Below are 19,756 nucleotides of genomic sequence, written 5' to 3'. Positions count from 1 at the left end.
ATTTCGGAAAACATGATCAAGGGAAAGTTAAACATAAGCTCCAAGTTGTTGCACGCATGGACCAACCTAGGATCATGGAACCCCGAACGATCCAGTCTACAAACCCACAGAATGATATTCAAAACTCCTCCAGTCCAGTTGCTGGACATGAACAGCCGACGATCGAGCCAGACAGCGTGGCCCGCTGAAAACAAAGCTTGTCGAGATTCTGGAGGTGAGAGGCGGAGAGGAAATCATGGAGCCAAGTGGCCCCTGCAAAAAATCCACCCTGTTTCGAACCAGCCCAATGGTGATGGTGCTGCCAACCAGCCTCACGCATGCGTGCATCACTTCCCAGCCAGGCAAACAAGGCAAACGACCCAACGTGCCCACAGGAGAGACGAGGCGGAGACGCAGCCGTATGAATTCCGTCCCGCGCGCGCTCACCACGTAGCCCGGCCAAACGCAGCCACACACGCCCGTCGCGGCCACGCTCTCCTCCCACCCACCATAGCCATCGCGCTCCATCGCGCGCCGGCCCGTCGGCGTCTATAACAACCCGCCGATCGATTCACCACGCAGGAAAACAAAAAGCTACCTCGCCACCAGTTCTTAGATTTTTTCTTTTCCTCCATTCCATGTGTAACAGAAGCATGGAGCAACACCACATCGACCCTGCGGCCGACGAGAGAGGCACGGCCTCCGACGCCGGTCCGGTGGAGCAGGAGGAGCGCGCGGGGACGTCCGGCGGCGCGGTGGACGCCTCAAGGAGGCCACTGGCGCCGTCGTGGGAGGCGGAGAACAAGAACAAGAACAAGAAGAGCGCCGGGGAGCTGTCGAGACGGCCTGCGGCGGCTGCAGAGGAGAGCGCCCGGGAGCGGCTGAAGCGGCACCGGACGGAGATGGCGGGCCGGGTCCGGATCCCGGACATGTGGGGGCAGGAGAGGCTGCTCAACGACTGGGTCGTCGACTGCGCCGTCTTCGACCGCCCGCTCGCCGCCACGCGCGGCCTGCTCACCGCGCGCGACGCGCTCGTCGCCGAGTGCGCCGCCGCGCGACGGACGACGCACGGGCACGGCGCCACTGCGCGGCCGCTCCGGGTGCAGAACGGCTGCTCTTGAGTCTTGATTCTTCATTTTGAGACGAGTCTTTCGTCAATCTCCACTCAAAACGTAGCTAATCGATCGACCGGACTACGAACATGAGAATATTATAGGTGTCAGGTCGTACTTGATTGTTGTGCTGTTCTTGTTGTGTACTGGTGGATGTAATTAGTCGCTTGATCACCATTGCGGCAGGTTCCGACGTTCTTGAGCAAAATTAATACTACTTCGTACTATACTTCCTACGTGCCCTGCTCCTGATATAGGACATGTACAGCGATCGTTTAGGTCTTACCGCGGACAACAAATTAGCTGCTCGGCTATGAATATCCGTTTGCGTCCGGGCCAGCTTCAGCGGTTTGACACATATTGTTCACCTGGCTTAGATGTGTTTAAATCAAACAAATGCATAACAAAAAGTAGGAAATTCAAGAGATATTTAGGCCATTCAAACTACGAACTGGCTTAAATTACGGCTGTCGAAAAGAGGCGCAACAACAAAGTTCACATAATAGGCTTGGCAGGACCAAATGAAGTTCCAAAAGGGGCACAGGAGGATCATGATGAGTAGCAAAGGTAGAAGGAGGGCATAGTGCTCATGACGAAGACACGGAGGATCAGACGTCCCGTTGGCAGATTTCGGTTTGCTTCTTCTCAAACTAAGAACGTTGGTCCGCATCCGTGGTGCTCAAGTTAGCGAGCATGTTCCAGTTGTCCTCTGCGCGAGAGTTGGCCTCGGCGTCAAACCTTTGGACCTCTATAGCATGTTTGGTGAGGTCGATGTAGATGGCAGTAGATGCCTCCTTCACCCGGCGCTTCTTCTCATCCCTCTTGCCAATGGCATCTTCAGACTCGGTCATCATCGACTTCAAGGTCTTACTCAACGCAATGGTTGAAGCCTCGCGGGCGAGATTAGCCTTGGTGGACTTGTGGTCCCTGGGATGAGATGGAAGCGCATGTTGGCCATGAGTCACGTCTTCTCCATCGACGTCCACTGTGACCCTTGTTATGCCATTCTTGATGCTAGCCTTGTTGGCTCCGTAGCCTATCCTCCATTTAGGAGCCTCCTTTAGCACATTCCAATAGTGGGCCATGTGGTAGCCATTCTTATATTTTTCCTTGAAATAATCCAAGGCCCAGGGAACCTACAAGTGCAAAATGTTAGGATTATTGGGTATGATATGGCATGTACATTGATGGAATGACGATGCCAGTGCCCTTACCACTGCCACAACACCTACGCCGCTCTCTAGGTGGCTAACGACATGGTCAATCGCTGCATAAAACTTTTTAGTCTCTTGTTTGATGTAGCTTCACCTCTTTTTGATGAACTCTTTGTTGTGTGTGTTGTAAATCTCGTAGGACTTGTGTAGCCGTTTCTCATGTCATTCTTGGGCCATCTTCCTCCAATATGCTTTGTCCTTTTGCTAGGCGCCACATATAGTCTTGGCTGATGCACAACAAAGAAGCGCCGAGCACGAGGTCCTCCTTGTCAGGGAAGTTGTGGTCCTATGTCTCTTCCCTTCTTTCTTGCCAACGCACACTCCAGCCCTGGGAACCACGACATCATCGAGGCCCAAGATGTCCTCGCCCTCCTCAAATTCCTCATTGTCATCATCGCAAATGGTTGTGGCTTGTTCTGTTGCCTGGGTATAGTCATCGAACAATGGATCCCCATCGATGTTAGTCCCATGGTACTAGGCTTGCGTCCCAGGGTCATGTGTCTGTTTCTCAAGGCCATCGGTGACATAGCTGCCACCGTAGATCAGTGTCTCCATGGATTCTTTGCCGTGATTGGCCCAGTAGGCATGCGGCTCACCGGGCGTCAGATGAATACGGTGCATGGTAAAAAGGGCACGCGTGCGAGATCGAGCAAGCGTACCGGGGGAGGACGTTGCCGGCGGCAAAAATTTATGATCGTCATCGCAAAGGCGACCGTGCTAGGTGGGAACTTACAGAGCTCGCCGATGAGGCATGGAGAGCATGGCCAACGATCCCCTCTTAGTTGATGAGGAGCATGGCCTCCCCCACAACATGTGCTAGCCTCACATGGGCGTTGGTTTTGGCCTGCATATCCAACACCATAGACACAGCCACCCACGCGGTGGCATCAATGGCTTGCTGGACTTCCCTCAACCGTGCATTGGCACGCCAATCCCATCGCTTCTTGGCTTGGACGAGATTCTCCTCCTTAGTCAGCACCTTGAGCTTCGTCTCGCGGCCGGTGGAGGCGGAACACTTTGTGGGCGCCGTAGGTGCGGTATCTTGGCCGGCTGGGGTGGTATTTTCGGTGGTTTTGTCGACTTCCATGGCGGTGAGGGAGGCGATCGCTCGGTAAGGATTTTTCTGCTGCCCGAATATGATATTTTGGGATGGCAGGAGTGGAAGTGGCTTCTATGCCACTAGCGCTGGGCCATGTAAGAGGAGAGGAGGACCCGCGCGAACTCGTCCCACATCCGCGCAGACGCATTCCGACCCTAAATAGGCTGTGTTTACTTCGTCAGGGACACTCCGGTCACTATACTTCGAGCTGCCGGGCTACGAGCAATATTTTTCATCCGCGCGGCCGTAAACGGTCTCTTTCCATCCGTTTGCGTCAGACCGCTGGAGATGCCATAAGAGAACTTTTATTTATTCAATCCATGTCCTCTATTTTCCATTTCCATGTGGTTTTTCCAAAGAGTGCGTGAGTAACCTCTGTCCATCACTCCATCTACACACGAATAGCCCCAAGACGTATGATTTTGTTTAGGAAAACGTTCACATCAGGCGACGGAGATCGCGTCCCTTCACAACAATACAGTTACAGCCGAACCTTACAACAGTTTGTACACAACAATATACATACACTTCAACAACCCCCGCAGGCTGAACATGGTAGGCACAATGTTCATACTGGACCGACATTCAGAGAACACGACAGGCAGCAGCCCTTTGGTGAATCGTTTGAAACTAGAGACAGCAGCCCTTTGGTGAAGTGGAAGAGTAGGAGGGAGAAGATGGAGAAAAGGAAGAGAACGAGGGGATAAGCTGGAGAAAGGGTAGATGAGGAGGAAAACGTTTGAAACTAGAGAGGGAATTTTTGTGAAATTTTTCAGATTTAAATTTTTTTTTCACCAAAATCTAAAACCTGAAACTCTGTTTTTCTTTTCGGCTTTGGGAAACCCAAAATTCTCTAAACGCGCCCAGAGGGAGTTGAAATCGGATGTATAATTTTACGTAAATACATTTTCATATAAAAAAAGATTTTCATTGGAGGTCGTATGCAATCAGAAAAGACGTTTTACCGAGAAATGACCCCATCTTGCATACTATATCAAAATTCATGCTATTTTAATTTTCCTCAATACTAGATAACATAACACATGGCCATCTCGAAAGATTTTATTTTTTGAATTTTGTATCATTTTCTATGATTTTTAAAAAAACTGAAAAGGCGATATCGATTCACGGGGGTGCAAATCCTAAGATTAGTAGTAGTGTATCCAAAATAAGGCACGCTACTATTAAGTTGATAGTAGCAGCGTGCCCATAATGAGGCATGCAACTGCTATTTTTGTTGATTCACGGCCGTCAGCCTAATATATTGAAAGCGGGCGGGCAAAGAAACACAAGAATGGTATGGAGATAGCAGTCGCGTGCCCCCGTGGGCGCGTGCTGCGGGTACTTTCTGGACTCGAGTATAGCCGGGACCCACATACTAGTCGCGTGCGCTACCCTCCCCTACTCTCCACTACGCTGTCATTATGCGCGTACCAGTCGCTTGCGCATTTCTGGCATGCGACTACTAATAGCAATCCCGTCTGTTTAGATGGGTGTGTTGCCAATATGGCGTTTTCCCTACTAGTGAGACTCTCTTTGTCTATCAAGCTTTTGCTTTGCGGGGAAGAGGCCGGTGGGTCGTAAGCGATGAAGAACTGCACCATGTCAAGGTTTTGACAGGACGTGCACCTGGAGAGGGATGCGACCCTCCATGGGAAGGACAACATCAGCAACAGGATGAGGACGACTTGGGCTAGGGTGACTTTGGAGCAGGGCACCAACATCAACACATTGGTGAGCTTGAGAGAACCCTTCATGAAGCAAACTATAACATCGACGCCCGCTCGGCGAGCTTCCACAACTTCATGGGGAACTACCAGCACTACCCGGATCCACCTCCCAACAGCGATGAGTGATCCCAGCTTGGCAAAAAATAAGCTTGGGAGAGGTTAAAATCCTCCACCCTTTCTTTGCATCATATTTTAATTTCTTCTTTTCATTTATTTTCTTTCCAATTTTAGTTGCATGTTTATTCTAATTTTGCATTGATTAAAAGGAAAGAAAAATAGAAAATTAGAATAGCCTTGGTCTTACTTTGTGAAAAGCTCTCTTTGTTCTCTTTGGACTTTCCTAGTTTATTCACTCCTAGTGACCTAAGGATGGGAACTATAGCATTGAGCCAACTTGAGTAAAGACCAAACACTCGATTCTTCGCTCCCTTTTGTATATTTTGCATTTGATGATATTATTATTTGTTTGGTTGCACTTAAGTCTCTTTCCCCGCTATCTTGTTATCTTATGAATTATATTCCCACACTAGTGTCACTATTTTAGCTTTGATCAATACTATATCCTTTAGTTTGAAAAGAACCGTGGAGTTAACTCCATGAAAATTTTAAGAATGTGAAAAAACGTTAATTTGATGACTTGGGTGTTTGGTATTTAATCTTAAGAATCTAATCTTAGAAATGCTCAACCCCATATATCTCAATGAAATGGCTTGATAGCACTTCAGAAAATAATTGTTTGAGGTAACCAATGCTTAGCAGTAATGGAGATGCATGCCAAAGTTTGATCTGTTAATTAAAGTTAGATATAGTTTTATGTGTGTTCACAAAACTGTCGCACTCCATGGTTGCTAACAACTTCTCTGGCCTACAAATGATCTTTCATGGAGGCTACTCCTTGTTTTGGCTATTGAGTTGATAAACACTTGTAGCAGCAATGCTATAGTTGGTAAAATTTAGCATCTCCATGGGTCTGTGTTATAAGTGAAGTTGGAGTACTCTAATGTGCAACTTTGAGAAATCAATATCTACGAGTATCTTTCCTAGGCTGCATTGTCTGATTAAACTAACAAAGCTTTGGCATTGTCTTGCTAATAAAAAAATTGCGGTTCTTGAAAAACAAGGAAGAGATCAAGTGTTAGGGAGACACTACTTTTTGGAGTGGGTGTCAATGAGCTGCTCTAATATTATATGACTTTTTAAAAATATGTAAACAACCCATCCTTGATAAAAACATATTGATCACAAACTTTTAACTCTCATTAAGAGAGGTTCTAAAGATTTTGCTTTGCGGACGTAGCTAAACTCTTGAAACTTGTTGTGTATTTAAAGTTTATTCAATAGAAATTCTATGCTAGGAAGCATGGAAAATTGCAACCATTCAAATGCTTTTGTGATGAAATTTAAGGTAGCCAGTTGTGAAGAATAAGATGAGATACCAATTCCAACTTGTGAGCTCTTTTATTTAAAGCTTTCACCCTCTGTTGTCATTCTTTATTACTTTGTCACTCGAGGGCCAGTAACAACTAAGCTTATGGGAGTTGATAGATCCTATTTCATAATGCTTGTTGTCTAATTTAAAGGCCTCGATAACATGATCCATAAAACTCCACAAGCATAATCTTGTCTACTAGAACTTTCGCGACCTCCCAGTGACACGGTAGACCTCAGAGTTGATCTAGTTGTAGGATAACGTTGCATAGAAAACAAAAAATTTCCTACCGCGAACACGCAATCCAAGCCAAGATGCAATCTAGAAGACGGTAGCAACGAGGGGTTTATCGAGTCTCACCCTTGAAGAGATTCCAAAGCCTACAAGATGAGGCTGTTGTTGCTGCGGTAGACGTTCACTTGCCGCTTGCAAAAGCGCGTAGAAGATCTTGATCACCGGCGCCACGAACGGGCAGCACCTCCGTACTCGGTGACACGTTCGGTTGTTGATGAAGACGACGTCCACCTCCCGTTCCAGGGGGCAGCGGAAGTAGTAGCTCCTCTTGAATCCGACAGCACGACGGCGTGGTGTCGGTGGCGGTGGAGAACTCCGGCGGAGCTTCGCTAAAGCACGCGGGAGCTATGGAGGAGAGGGGGGCGGCTAGGGTTTGGGAGGGGTGGCCGGCCACTTGGGGGGTGCGGCCAGGTGGTGGTCTTAAGGGTGGCCGGCCCCCTCCCCTTGTCCCTCATTATATAGGTGGAAGCCCCAAGGGTTGGACTACAAGTCTCCGAATAAGACCCGAACCAAAAACCTTCCATATGATAGGGAAACCTACCCAAGCTAGGACTCCCACTAGAGGTGGGAGTTCCACCTTCCATGGAGGGGTAGCCGGCCCCCTTTGGGGAGTCCACTTGGGACTCCTCCCCCTCTAGGGTTGGCCGGCCATGGAGGTGGAGTCCCTCCGGGACTCCACCTTCCTTGGTGGTTTCTTCCGGACTTTTCTGGAACCTTCTAGAACCTTCCATAGAACCTTCCGCATCATTTTAAATCACATAAAATGACATCCTATATATGAATCTTATTCTCCGGACCATTCCGGAACTCCTCGTGATGTCCGGGATCTCATCCGGGACTCCGAACAAATATTCGAACTCCATTCCATATTCAAGTTCTACCATTTCAACATCCAACTTTAAGTGTGTCACCCTACGGTTCGCGAACTATGCGGACATGGTTGAGTACTCACTCCGACCAATAACTAATAGCGGGATCCGGAGATCCATAATAGCTCCCACATATTCAACGATGACTTTAGTGATCGAATGAACCATTCACATACGATACCAATTCCCTTTGTCACGCGATATTTTACTTGTCCGAGGTTTGATCATCGGTATCACTCTATACCTCGTTCAACCTCGTCTCCTGACAAGTACTCTTTACTCGTACCGTGGTATGTGGTCTCTTATGAACTTATTCATATGCTTGCAAGACATTAGACGACATTCCACCGAGAGGGCCCAGAGTATATCTATCTCGTCATCGGGATGGACAAATCCCACCGTTGATCCATATGCCTCAACTCATACTTTCCGGATACTTAATCCCACCTTTATAACCACCCATTTACGCAAGTGGCGTTTGGTGTAATCAAAGTACCTTTCCGGTATAAGTGATTTACATGATCTCATGGTCATAAGGACTAGGTAACTATGTATCGAAAGCTTATAGCAAATAACTTAATGACGAGATCTTATGCTACGCTTAATTGGGTGTGTCCATTACATCATTCATACAATGATATAACCTTGTTATTAATAACATCCAATGTTCATGATTATGAAACTAATCATCCATTAATCAACAAGCTAGTTAAGAGGCATACTAGGGACTCTTTGTTGTTTACATATCACACATGTACCAATGTTTCGGTTAATACAATTATAGCATGGTATATAAACATTTATCATAAACATAAAGATATATAATAACCACTTTTATTATTGCCTCTTGGGCATATCTCCAACAGTCTCCCACTTGCACTAGAGTCAATAATCTAGATTACATTGTAAGGAACCTAACACCCATGGCATTCTCGGTGTTGGTCATGCTTTGCCCTAGGGAGAGCTTTAGTCAACGGATCTGCTACATTCGGATCAGTGTGTACTTTGCAAATCTTTACTTCTCCATCTTCGATGTACTCGCGAATCGAATGATAACGCAGCTTGATATGCTTCAGCCTCTTGTGTGACCTTGGTTCTTGTGCATTGGCGATGGCACCCATGTTGTCACAAGTATATGACTAGTGGGTCCAATGCACTAGGAACCACACCGAGCTCTACAATGAACCTCTTCATCCATACCGCTTCGATGAAGCCTCCGAAGCCGCTATGTACTCCGATTCCGTTGAAGACTTCGCCACCGTGCACCGCTTCGAGCTTGCCCAGCCTCATCGCAGCACCATTCAATATAAACACGTACCTGGACCGTGACTTAGAGTCATCGGGATCGTTGTTCCAACTTGCATCGGTGTAAATTGTTACAACGAGCTCTTGGTCACCTCCATAACAAAGAAACATATCCTTAGTTCTTTTCAAGTACTTCAGGATATTCTTGACCGCTATCCAGTGTTCCATTCCTGGATCACTTTGATATCTGCTAGTCAAACTAACAACATGCACTATATCCGGTCTTGTACATAGCATGGCATACATAATAGAGCCTACTGCCGAAGCATAGGGGATCTGACTCATCCTTTCTCTTTCTTCTGCCGTAGCCGGTCCTTGAGTCTTACTCAAGACCTTGCCTGGTAACATAGGTAAAAACCTTTCTTACTTTCGTCCATTCTAAACTTCTTTAGAATCTTGTCCAGGTATGTACTCGTGATAGCCCTATTAGGCGTCTTGATCTATCTCTATAAATCTTGATGCCTAATATATACGATGCTTCACCAAGGTCTTTCATTGAAAAACCGTTATTCAAATAACCTTTTACACTGCTTAATAGTTCTATATCATTCACAATCAATAATATGTCATCTACATATAATATCAGGAATGCTACAGAGCTCCCACTCACTTTCTTGTAAATACAGGCCTCTCCATGGCACTGTATAAACCCGAAGTCTTTGATAACCTTATCAAAGCGTCGGTTCCAACTTCTCGATGCTTGCTTCAGTCCATAAATTGAACGCTGAAGTTTGCATACTTTGTCAGCATTTTTAGGATCGACAAAACCTTTGGGTTGTACCATATACAACTCTTCCTCAATGTATCCATTAAGGAACGCCGTTTTGACATCCATCTGCCAAATCTCATAATCGAAAAATGCAGCTATTGCTAACAAAATCCTCACAGATTTTAGCTTCGCTACAGTGTGAGAAAGTCTCATCGTAGTCAACACCTTGAATTTGTCGTAAACCCTTTGCGACAAGTCGAGCTTTATAGACAGTAATATTACCATCGCATCTGTTTTTCTCTTGAAGATCCATTTATTTTCGACAGCCTTGCGGCTATCGTGTAAGTCTACCAAAGTCCATACTTTGTTATCATACATGGATCCCATTTCGGATTTCATGGCTTCTTGCCATTTGTTGGAATCTCGGGCTCATCATCGCTTCTTCATACGTCGCAGTGGTCCTCATCATTGTTATCCACAATCATGACATTTAGACAAGGATCATACCAATCAGAGTGGCACGTTCCCTTGTCGATCCGCGACTTTCAGTAGTTTCCTCGTTCGAAGTTTCATGATCATTATCATTAGCTTCCTCTCGTTGCCGGTGTAGGCGGTACAGGTACAACTTCCGTATCATGCGCTACTCTGATCAATGAGTATAGATTCATCAATCTCATTGAGTTCTAATTTTCTTCCAGTCACTTCTTTAGTGAGAAATTCTTTCTCAAGAAAGGTTCCGTTCTTAGCAACAAAGATTTTGCCTTCGGATCTGTGATAGAAAGTGTACCCTATAGTTTCCTTAGGGTATCCTATGAAGACGCATTTCTCCGTTTTGGGTTCTAGCTTGTCCGGTTGTAACTTTTTTACATAGGCTTCGCAACCCCAAACTTTAAGGAACGACAGCCTTAGGTTTCTTATTAAACCATAATTCATACGGTGTCGTTTCTACGGATTTTGATGGTGCTCTATTTAAAGTGAATGCGGCTGTCTCTAATGCATAACTCCAAAATGATAACGGCAAATCAGTAAGAGACATCATAGAACGAACCATATCTAAGAGAGTTCGATTACGACGTTCGGACACACCGTTTCGTTGTGGTGTTCCCGGCGGTGTCAATTGTGAAAGTATTCCGCATTTCTTTAAATGCATGCCAAACTCATAACTCAGATATTCACCTCCGCGATCAGATCGTAGAAATTTAATCTTCTTGTTACGTTGATTTTCTACTTCACTTTGGAATTCCTTAAACTTCTCAAAAGTTTCGGATTTATGTTTCATGAAATAGATATACCCATATCTACTCGCATCATCCGTGAAGGTTAGAACATAACGATAACCACCGCGCGATGCTACGCTCATTGGTCCGCACACATCGGTATGTATGATTTCCAATAAGTCAGTAGCTCGCTCCATCATACCATAAAATGGAGTCTTAGTCATTTTTCCCATTAGACATGTGACGTGGGCACTACCCTTCGAGTAACCCACATTACTCTATCCTGTATTGACTAATTGGAGGCTCATGAAGACACCTGAAGGCGAGATGGGCCACCAGGACGGCGCACCAGAAGGTTCCTTGACGGGCAAGACAAGGAAGCGATCGAACAAGGAAAGATCGGATCTAAAACTACTGTAAACCTAGTCGTACTCGGTGAGACCTCTTGAGACCTAGCCTCCTATATAAAGGCCAGTAGAGGGGCTGCCGAGGGACACAATCAATCTTAGCCATCTTAGCCAGAGAAAGCTTAGAGCTAGGGCATCTTAGCAACAGCCATCTCGACGAGATCTCAGCCGAACTATTCGGCACCCCATTGTAACCCATTATCATCATAATCAAGAACAGACAGTGCAGGACGTAAGGGTTTTACCTCATCGAGGGCCCCGAACCTGGGTAAATCGCTCTCCCCGCTTGTCTGTGAACCGATGTCTCGTGTCAGCTTACAGGATTCCGTCAACCCTAAGCCCCTATCGGAGGGCATTGGCGAGGAGTACCCTCGACAATTGGCGCCGTCTGTGGGAACCCTGTCGGCACAAGGCAGAGCATCGGTAGATCCGATCATGACACCGGCGGTTTCGCCGGCAGCCTTCATCGCCAGCCTTCATCGACACCATCGTCACCGACCCCGGGAAGCCCGATCCGATTCGGCTCCTACGAGTTTACTCCACACAGCCGATTCCTCCCGCTCGAACTTTTCGGATCTACAAGGAAACATGGAGATGACCTTCGGTAGCGTTCACTACAACGTCAACGCCGAGGGAATCCTTCGACCGCCGGAATCCCCCACTTCCGGGTCGGCGGGATCAGGCGCGTCGTCATCACTCGACCTCGTCGGCTGGACCGACGGGATCGACGTGCTCCCCGTGCCTTCAACTCCCCGCTCGGTGTCCTCCATGTCGGTAGGATCGGATGATTCCTCATCCTCGAAGCTAACTTCATACTATCGCCCGAACCGTGACACCAGGCACGGGCTGGGATCAAGCGACACGCCGTTCATCTGCAACGCCCAGTATTCATCGGGAGAGGACAAGATCGACAGCGTCATCCAGGGAACCACCCGAAGGGCGGCACACCATCAGGTTTATGTCGCCAATAACACGGGAAACGCAAGGCGCGGAGGGAACGAGGACCATACCCCCGTTCCAGAGAGAAGGGCAAGTTTTGAAAACAGCGCCAAGAACCGCGACAGCCGATTACACTATCGCGGATGAGGAGTGGGCGGCGGCAAGGGAAGCAAGTACTCAACAACACGCCGCTCCCGCAGAACTTCAGCTTGGAACCCTCAATGCTTATCGCTCCATACTAGAGAAAACCGAGAGCACTCGTCGAAAGAGCGAGGCTACCCTCGAGAGACGCCTATCTCGCGGCGGATCGATCCAGCGAACGGCGAAGGGGCTCGCAAGGGAGTGCCTCCCGAAACACTCACGGAACAGGCAAGAACCGGTCAAGACTATCCAGGCTTTCAGAAGATGACGCCAGAGAAATAGCGTGGAATCTGACCAAATCCTTTATGACTATGGATACCGCCGACATGCCACGGCCGAAGACCGTCGCAGGAGCAACGGCTAACCTCGCCGCTTACCTCATCAACCAGCGCCCTGAAGGATCCATGGCTCAAGCTCATCGAGGTGCCCTAGAGAGTCTCGCAATACTAGGGAACAACCTAGCCCCGCCAAAAGAAAGGACCACCATCCAAGGCAGTGGGTCGAAACATCATGCGGGAGACGCTCGAGACAAAATCACCCAGAGCAGGATCGACAAAGCAAGGCGGCGACGCGCCACCAGGAAGGACGACGACAGCAATTCTTCGGATGAGGACCAGGAGTACGACGGCGAGCTCAGGGGAGCTGACTGTCTAAGTTACAAGATCCGCGAAACGATGCCACCCAAAAAGTTCAAGCCTACCCCTACCGAGGGCCGCCAAGTACGATGGGCAGCAAGAACCAAGATCTTGGATAGACGACTACCTGCAGACTGTGATCCTGCACAAAGGAAACCAGATAGCAGCAATGCAATGCTTGCAGCCTTTACTTGAAAGATTCAAGCACGGGCCTGGCTAAGGGGGCTGCCGAAAGGCTCCATTAAATCATGGGACGACCTAGTAGATGCCTTCGTCGCCAACTTCCAAGCAACATACAAGAGGCCCGTCGGGATCGAAGAGCTGCGGAATTGCCGCCGTAGCGGAGGGAATCGATGCGTTCGTACATCGGGAGATTCACAAAACTCCTAAACGCCGCCGAAGATGTATCTCGTCGACGAGCAATTGACGCTTTCAGCGACGGCGTTCAGCGGGAAAGCTACATAGAGGAGCTTGGGCGCAAAAAGCCTAAAACCATAACCAAGTTAATGGAAATCGCCAACGGTTGGGCCGATGGCGAAGACAATGTTCGAAAGCCACGACGAGCGCAGCCGACGACGAAGAGGATGACCAGCCGAAACATGATTCGGGTGGTCGAAGGATCGCAACAAGAGAAGGAAGAACCGCGGGTACGATGACAATAACTTGGTGGCCGTAGGCTACTCCGATCGGCAGGGCGACCGGTATGATGACAAAGCGAGACGATCGACAGGATGGTAATCGGAGCAACTCCGGTAACCGTGGCAACTATAAACCACGACAGCGAGAGAACACCCGAACTACCCTACGCTGAGCGGATCAACGCCCCATGCTACCTCGCATTCATATACCGACTCCAAGGACGGTAAAATAAAGTCTAGTCACCTGCTCGTGGACTCGTCGGCAGTTCATCGATATGCATAAACTCATCCAACGAGCGGGCCAGCCAGCAACTACCACCACCACCACCACCTCCACCGCAACATCAGGTCCCAGCAAGCTCAACCTCATCAACCCAACGAGGCATTTCCACCACCGCGTGGGCAGATGAGCATGATCCATAGGACAGGTGTCTCGAAAAGAGAGATGAAGAAACTCACCCGAGAGATCAACTTGGCAGAAAGCATCATGGCAAACATCCCCGAGTACGTCGAATGGTCCTCTCAGAACATTACGTTCAGTCGAGCAGATCACCCGATGACCATACCAAAGCCGAGGCACGCCGCCCTGGTCGTCGAAGCACAAATTGGGGGGTTCAAGATGAGCAAAGTTTTCATGGATGGTGGAAGCGGTCTAAACCTGATTTTTGTCGACACAATTAGAAGTATGGGGATCACCATGAACATGTTGGAAGAAACAGACACCTGCTTCCATGGGATCCTTCCAACCGCACCGGGCTACTCTCTTGGCAAAGTCTACCTGAATGTCATCTTCGGCAGGGCCGACAACTTCAGTAAGGAGAAGATCGAGTTTGAGGTGGTGAACCGGGAGTCACGATATCACGCTATACTCGGAAGACCAGCGTATGCCAAGTTCATGGCTGTGCCGCATTATGCATACCTCAGGCTGAAAATGCCTGGGAATAACGGGACAAACATCACAGTCTATGGAATTTTCTCACGCTCGGACAATTGTGATCGCGACTTTCAGAGGATTGCTGCAAAGTTCGGGTCACAGCGAGAAATCATCGACCCTCCGCCCAAGCTGTCTATACGAGAAATCAAGGAAGAAAAAGATGGCAGGGACGCCAAGAAGAATTCAGCCGCTCTCACCCTTAAAGCTTCGATAGCAGAAGCTTCGGCAGCAGAAGCTTCGGCAGTAGAAGCTTCGGCAGCAGGAGCCTCGGCGACAAAGGGATCGGCAGTCGATGGCACGAAGGCTCTGGAGATGTCAAGACAATGGCAATTACCGCCCAAACCCCCGACGAAACCAAAGCAACGCCGCAGAGCAATCATCGACACGATGAAGAAGCCGAAGAGGAGAAGAACCCCTTCCGTACCTAAGCAATCTACTAGTCTTTACTCGTTTTTTCCCTTTACTTTAAAACAGGGCTTCCCTTTTCCGCCCTCTAGCATCGTGCTTACCTTATTAATAAGAACTTAAGCTTTATTCCATTGTTAAGCATTGCAGTAACGACAAACTTCTAAGCCCCATCACTATGTAAACATAGTACAAGGCAGAAGATCGCGCTCCAAAAGAAAGCCTCTACGAGTGCTAAAGGACGTCCACCTTTTCCTCCGCTATAGATGCCTCTAAAGAGTGCCGCAAATAGCAAAACTTTATAAACAACAACCCACGTTCGATATATTACTTATGGAAATATCAAAGGAACAACGGGCTCATCGATAGAATCATTATACCCGAAAAATGCGGGAATGACTGTCGAAATTCACAAACGGTTGAAAGCAAAGTTGCGCATACAACAGGTTTAGCAAAACCTGCAACACGAGCTGATCACTCATAATGATTTGCTAACCAACTAGTACTCATACATTCAACGGGCAACTAAGCTTCGCCCCTTTAAATATTTTCCAACGGCATGGTAAAAGTACACATTCATGTACCAACCAAATAAGAAAGTTTTTGGCCCAAAAATCCGAGCACTCGGATAAACTAGCCAATACAATTTACAAAGGTAACTTTACACCGTTATATCACCCTTGCGGAGTTTCCTTTTCCTCGTGTACATTTGACATCTCCTCAAGCCTATCGACAATTACATGAGCAGGAGCTAAAACCTTCGGGTACAGACTCCTCGAAGTCACCAGCTTGCGTTGGCAATAGACAGACAAGCAAGCCGAAGGATAACAAGCAAGCACAAGGGCAAGCGTGCACTTGGCCCCCGCATAGACTTGAGATCTTACCAGCCTCCCGAACCTTCTTGGCACTTCCAAATTCAGACATCAAAGTCAAAAGGGTGGGGGGAACTGCATTCAGAGGAAACATTGTTTTCCAAACTACCCTCATGGCCTTGTAGCACTTGTCGAAGAACTGGTGGACCTGTTGCACCCGATCCTAAAATTTAACGACAGCTGAGGCCTTCGAGTGCTCCCGCCAGAAAGTTTCTTCAGACAAGGAAAGCTGAGTCAAAGCATGCACCCGCTCGTGTATCCGCCTGTTCTCTTCCGCATGGTTCAACGCTATGACTGCCAAAAGAATTAATAGAAGACTCAGACAAGAAGTCGCTAGCAAGCAGCCAAAGGGATCAAGAAACTTACAGTTTAAACTTTCGGTAGCCTTGTGCAGCTCACCAAGAATGTACCGCTCTACGACAGCTGCAATCTCGCTCTTTTTATTAATGATGGTAGCGAAGGCATAAGTGCTGCGTAAATCCTTCTCCATCTGCGTCATCCGGTCTCTCATGCGCTGGATCCGATCGCTTTCAGGAAGCGCACCCGACGAATCGTCTACAAACGAGGGTACTGGGAAGACCTGCAGAAGGACTGGTTATAAAGAAGTGATGGATATGGTACAGCCGAACGTCCAAAATAACTCCCATCGGGAGAAGCGCAAGAAAGCGATATCATAGCAAAAGTGTGCTAACAACAATGCTAGCACGGAGTTTATTACAAAGCATGAGTTTTTTGCGGCAGAGCAATATTTTGCATCAGCTCAAGGCACAAGTTTGTTACAAGAATCAAGGAAGTTGAGTCTGAGTCGATGAACTAGGACCAGCCGACGATCTCCTTGATGCAACCAGCTCAAGGAGCCGACGGGCACAAGTAAGAGCAGACGCCTTAAAGGTGCTCAAATCAACAAGCTGCCCGTCTTGCCCTTTTGGAAGCCCCTTAGTCATTTCCTCGATGTCACCCTTAAAGCCGTAACCCATCATAAGCCGGAAGGCAAGGAGAGCACCAAAAGTACGCGATGTACGCTTGAATACCTCGATGACCTCTTTGGTGTCAACCGCGAAGGTATCGATTAGCTGTCCCAGGGTCTTCTCCTGCTTAATCTTGGGGAAGATCATCGAGTGCATCCGCGCCAGAGCACCCTTCCCCTTCACAAGAAGCTCTTGTGTAAGCTGGTGAGAAGCGAGAATCGTTGACACAGCGTTTGCTGGGGAGTTATTTGGAACCCTTTCCAGGGCATCGACAGGAATGTTTGCTGCCTCTGCAATAGAAAGAAAGGGAAAAGTTCAGTCATTGACAAAAAGTAAATCCATAAAAGCGTTACTCGACGAAAGTATGTTAGAGATTACCAAGCAAGGCCGGAGAAGATTGACGAAGGACTTCATCCTTTCGGCTGCTCGGGCCTCGCCTACTAGCTCGGATGCTTCCTCCTCCTTCAGCCTTCCTTTTCAGCTTGGCCAGCTCCTCCTTCAGAGAATCAATCTCTTGGCGAGCTGCGGCAGCTATCTTGACTGCGCCATCCAGTTTTGAGGAGGAAGATTCGACTTCCTCTTGCAGCCGAACTTTGTCAGCCTCTAGAGAAGTGAATCGGGAGGCGAAAACCTCCAGAGAAGAGATAACGCCACGCAGGTCCTTAAGAAAGAAAGAAAAGCAATTAAACGAGGCACGCTCCAAGAAATCTGTATTAAGATCGAAGAGGACTTACGAGAAAAGGAGCCGCAGTAGCAGCAGTTGGAGAAATATCCTTCCCTTTAGAAAGGGAAGACGCAGTCGAAGCTTGAGGCATGGGGGCAGCCTTAGGAGCTGAAGCTTCGGAAGCCGCCACGACCGGCGAAACGGCATCAGACTTGGCCTTTTTAGGGGGAGGCTCGATAAAGCCCTCATCACTGCAAAAGTAAACAGTCGATTGTGATAGGAGTAAAAAAAAAAGGCACAGGATAACTTTCAAAAGGGAACTACTTACATGTCGAAGAGATCATCTTCGTCGGCAAAGCCGCCGGTTGATCTCTTCGCAGGAAAAGCTCTGGCCCCATCCGCAGCTGCATCAACAAAAGTATCACGATTAGTGTCGACGTAACGCACTGATCCGTTTGCGATACAAGCGTTGTCGGCTGAGGGGGGAAGATCAGCATCGGCAACTTCAAGATTCATCGGACCATTATGTTCATCCTCTAAACCTGTTTGATCGGTGGTGTGAAAATCTACGGGGATTGAGGAGCCTCTCCCCTCAGAAGTATCATCCGGTGAATCACGTGTATTTTCGGAAGCCATAGGGATCTGGCAAAGAAAAATGATAAGTAAGAACAAAGGTAATCATGTTGGCTAAAGCAAGGAGCTATAATAGAGATGTGAAGAAAGGAAAATACCCCTGATGGTGGATGATCAACGTCAAGGGGAGCATAAGAAGAGATCAGCGGAATCGAATCTTCCTGGTTGAAGGAAGTAAGACGACGAACTTCATCAAGCAACTCTTTTTCGATAGATCGGCAAGCATTAATCCTGGTCTCATCCTTTGGACCTGAGTATAACCACATCGGGTGAACTCGGCCATGACCGGCTGGATTCGGCGCTTCAGAAAACTGCCGCCACCTCCGTACCAATCATAGTTTGGCCGTCGGCCTCTTTGATTCGAAGGAATTTGGCAAACAATTCTTCGGCTGAGGCTCTTTCGTCGGTAGAGAGGACGTTCTTCCAAGAGTCCTTGGGCTTGGCCTCAGTAACATCGGCATAGCAGGGAAGTCGACATTCGGGTGACGAGGAATCTTTAACATAAAACCACTTCAACCTCCATCCTTGCACGGACTCTCTCATTGGGAAATTAAAGTAATTAACTTCTGAGCGAGCAACAAAACCTACTCCTCCGGTGACAAAGTACCCATTACTACTGCTGTATCTTTTCACATAGAAGATCTTCTTCCATAGCCCGAAATGAGGTTCAATACCCAAAAACGCCTCGCAAAGGGTGATGAACACAAGCAACATGGAGGATCGAGTTGGGGGTAAGTTGCCATAATTGGATTTCATACGTCCGCAAGAGATGGAGGAGGAATCCATGAGTGGGGAGCGAAAGGCCTCGATGAAGAAAAGATAAGAACATCACGGAAAATCCAGCAGGAGGATCAGGCCGAGAGATCGCACTCGGAAGGATCACATCTCCCGCGTCGGAGGATATCAATCCTAAACTTCGGGACCTCTTTTCGTCACGCTTGGTGACGGTTGAAGCTACCCGAGTCCCCGTGTTTGGCCATCGAGCCCGACGGCGCTAGCGGCGCCGGGGCTGGGGGAGGGGCGTCGGAGCGCTCCCCTTCGGAGGAGGAGAGGACTTGGCAGCGGCACCTCCGCTGGTGGAGCTAGCAGCGGCGGCGGTATTCTTCTTCTTCACCATCGCGAGATCTAAGGAAGATTGAAACTGTGGCGGCGGCGCAACAATGGCGAAAGAAGGAAGAGGGGGAAGAATGAGGAGATGCTGCAGGAACCGTGGAGAAGATTGCGAATTTTTTGCCCTTTGGAGATTTTAAGAAGAAGTTAGAGCAAGCACGTGGCGCTTAAGGAAGGGAGAGAACTGACGGCCCACTACGCCCACTGTTGTGCGAAAATCGAGGAGCCACCTCGATCGTTACACGGTCAAACCCTAAACCGTTGAATGAACAGGGCTAGGGCTAGCTTGACATGATGGACCCGTCAAATCAGCCCGCAGGAGTTATACGTCATCAATGATGTCATGATTTGGAAGCATTCGAAGGAAATATGAAAAGTTGTCGGATGAAGGACTTGAGTCTACGCCCGGCTGCAGACATCCGCACCTAGACTCGGGGGCTACTCCCATCGGGA

At 48.2% G+C, this 19,756-nt stretch overlaps 1 protein-coding gene across 1 annotated transcript; it reads left to right on the top strand.

The window, feature by feature from the left end:
- Positions 1-457: 457 nt before the first annotated feature.
- LOC124687198 (protein BIC1-like) lies at positions 458-1,320 on the top strand. The gene has a single exon (XM_047221011.1). It carries the CDS (start codon positions 618-620, stop codon positions 1,098-1,100), a length of 483 nt encoding a protein of 160 aa, XP_047076967.1. The 5' UTR covers positions 458-617; the 3' UTR covers positions 1,101-1,320.
- The last annotated feature ends 18,436 nt before the right edge of the window (positions 1,321-19,756 follow it).

This window comes from Lolium rigidum, chromosome 2, assembly GCF_022539505.1.
Source record: "Lolium rigidum isolate FL_2022 chromosome 2, APGP_CSIRO_Lrig_0.1, whole genome shotgun sequence".
NCBI classification, from domain to species: domain Eukaryota; kingdom Viridiplantae; phylum Streptophyta; class Magnoliopsida; order Poales; family Poaceae; genus Lolium; species Lolium rigidum.
This window is presented reverse-complemented; position numbering and strand designations above follow the sequence as displayed.

Bases quoted from the DNA above. Each gene is read 5' to 3' on its own strand.
- LOC124687198 (XM_047221011.1), top strand. From the start codon at position 618: ATGTGTAACAGAAGCATGGAGCAACACCACATCGACCCTGCGGCCGAC.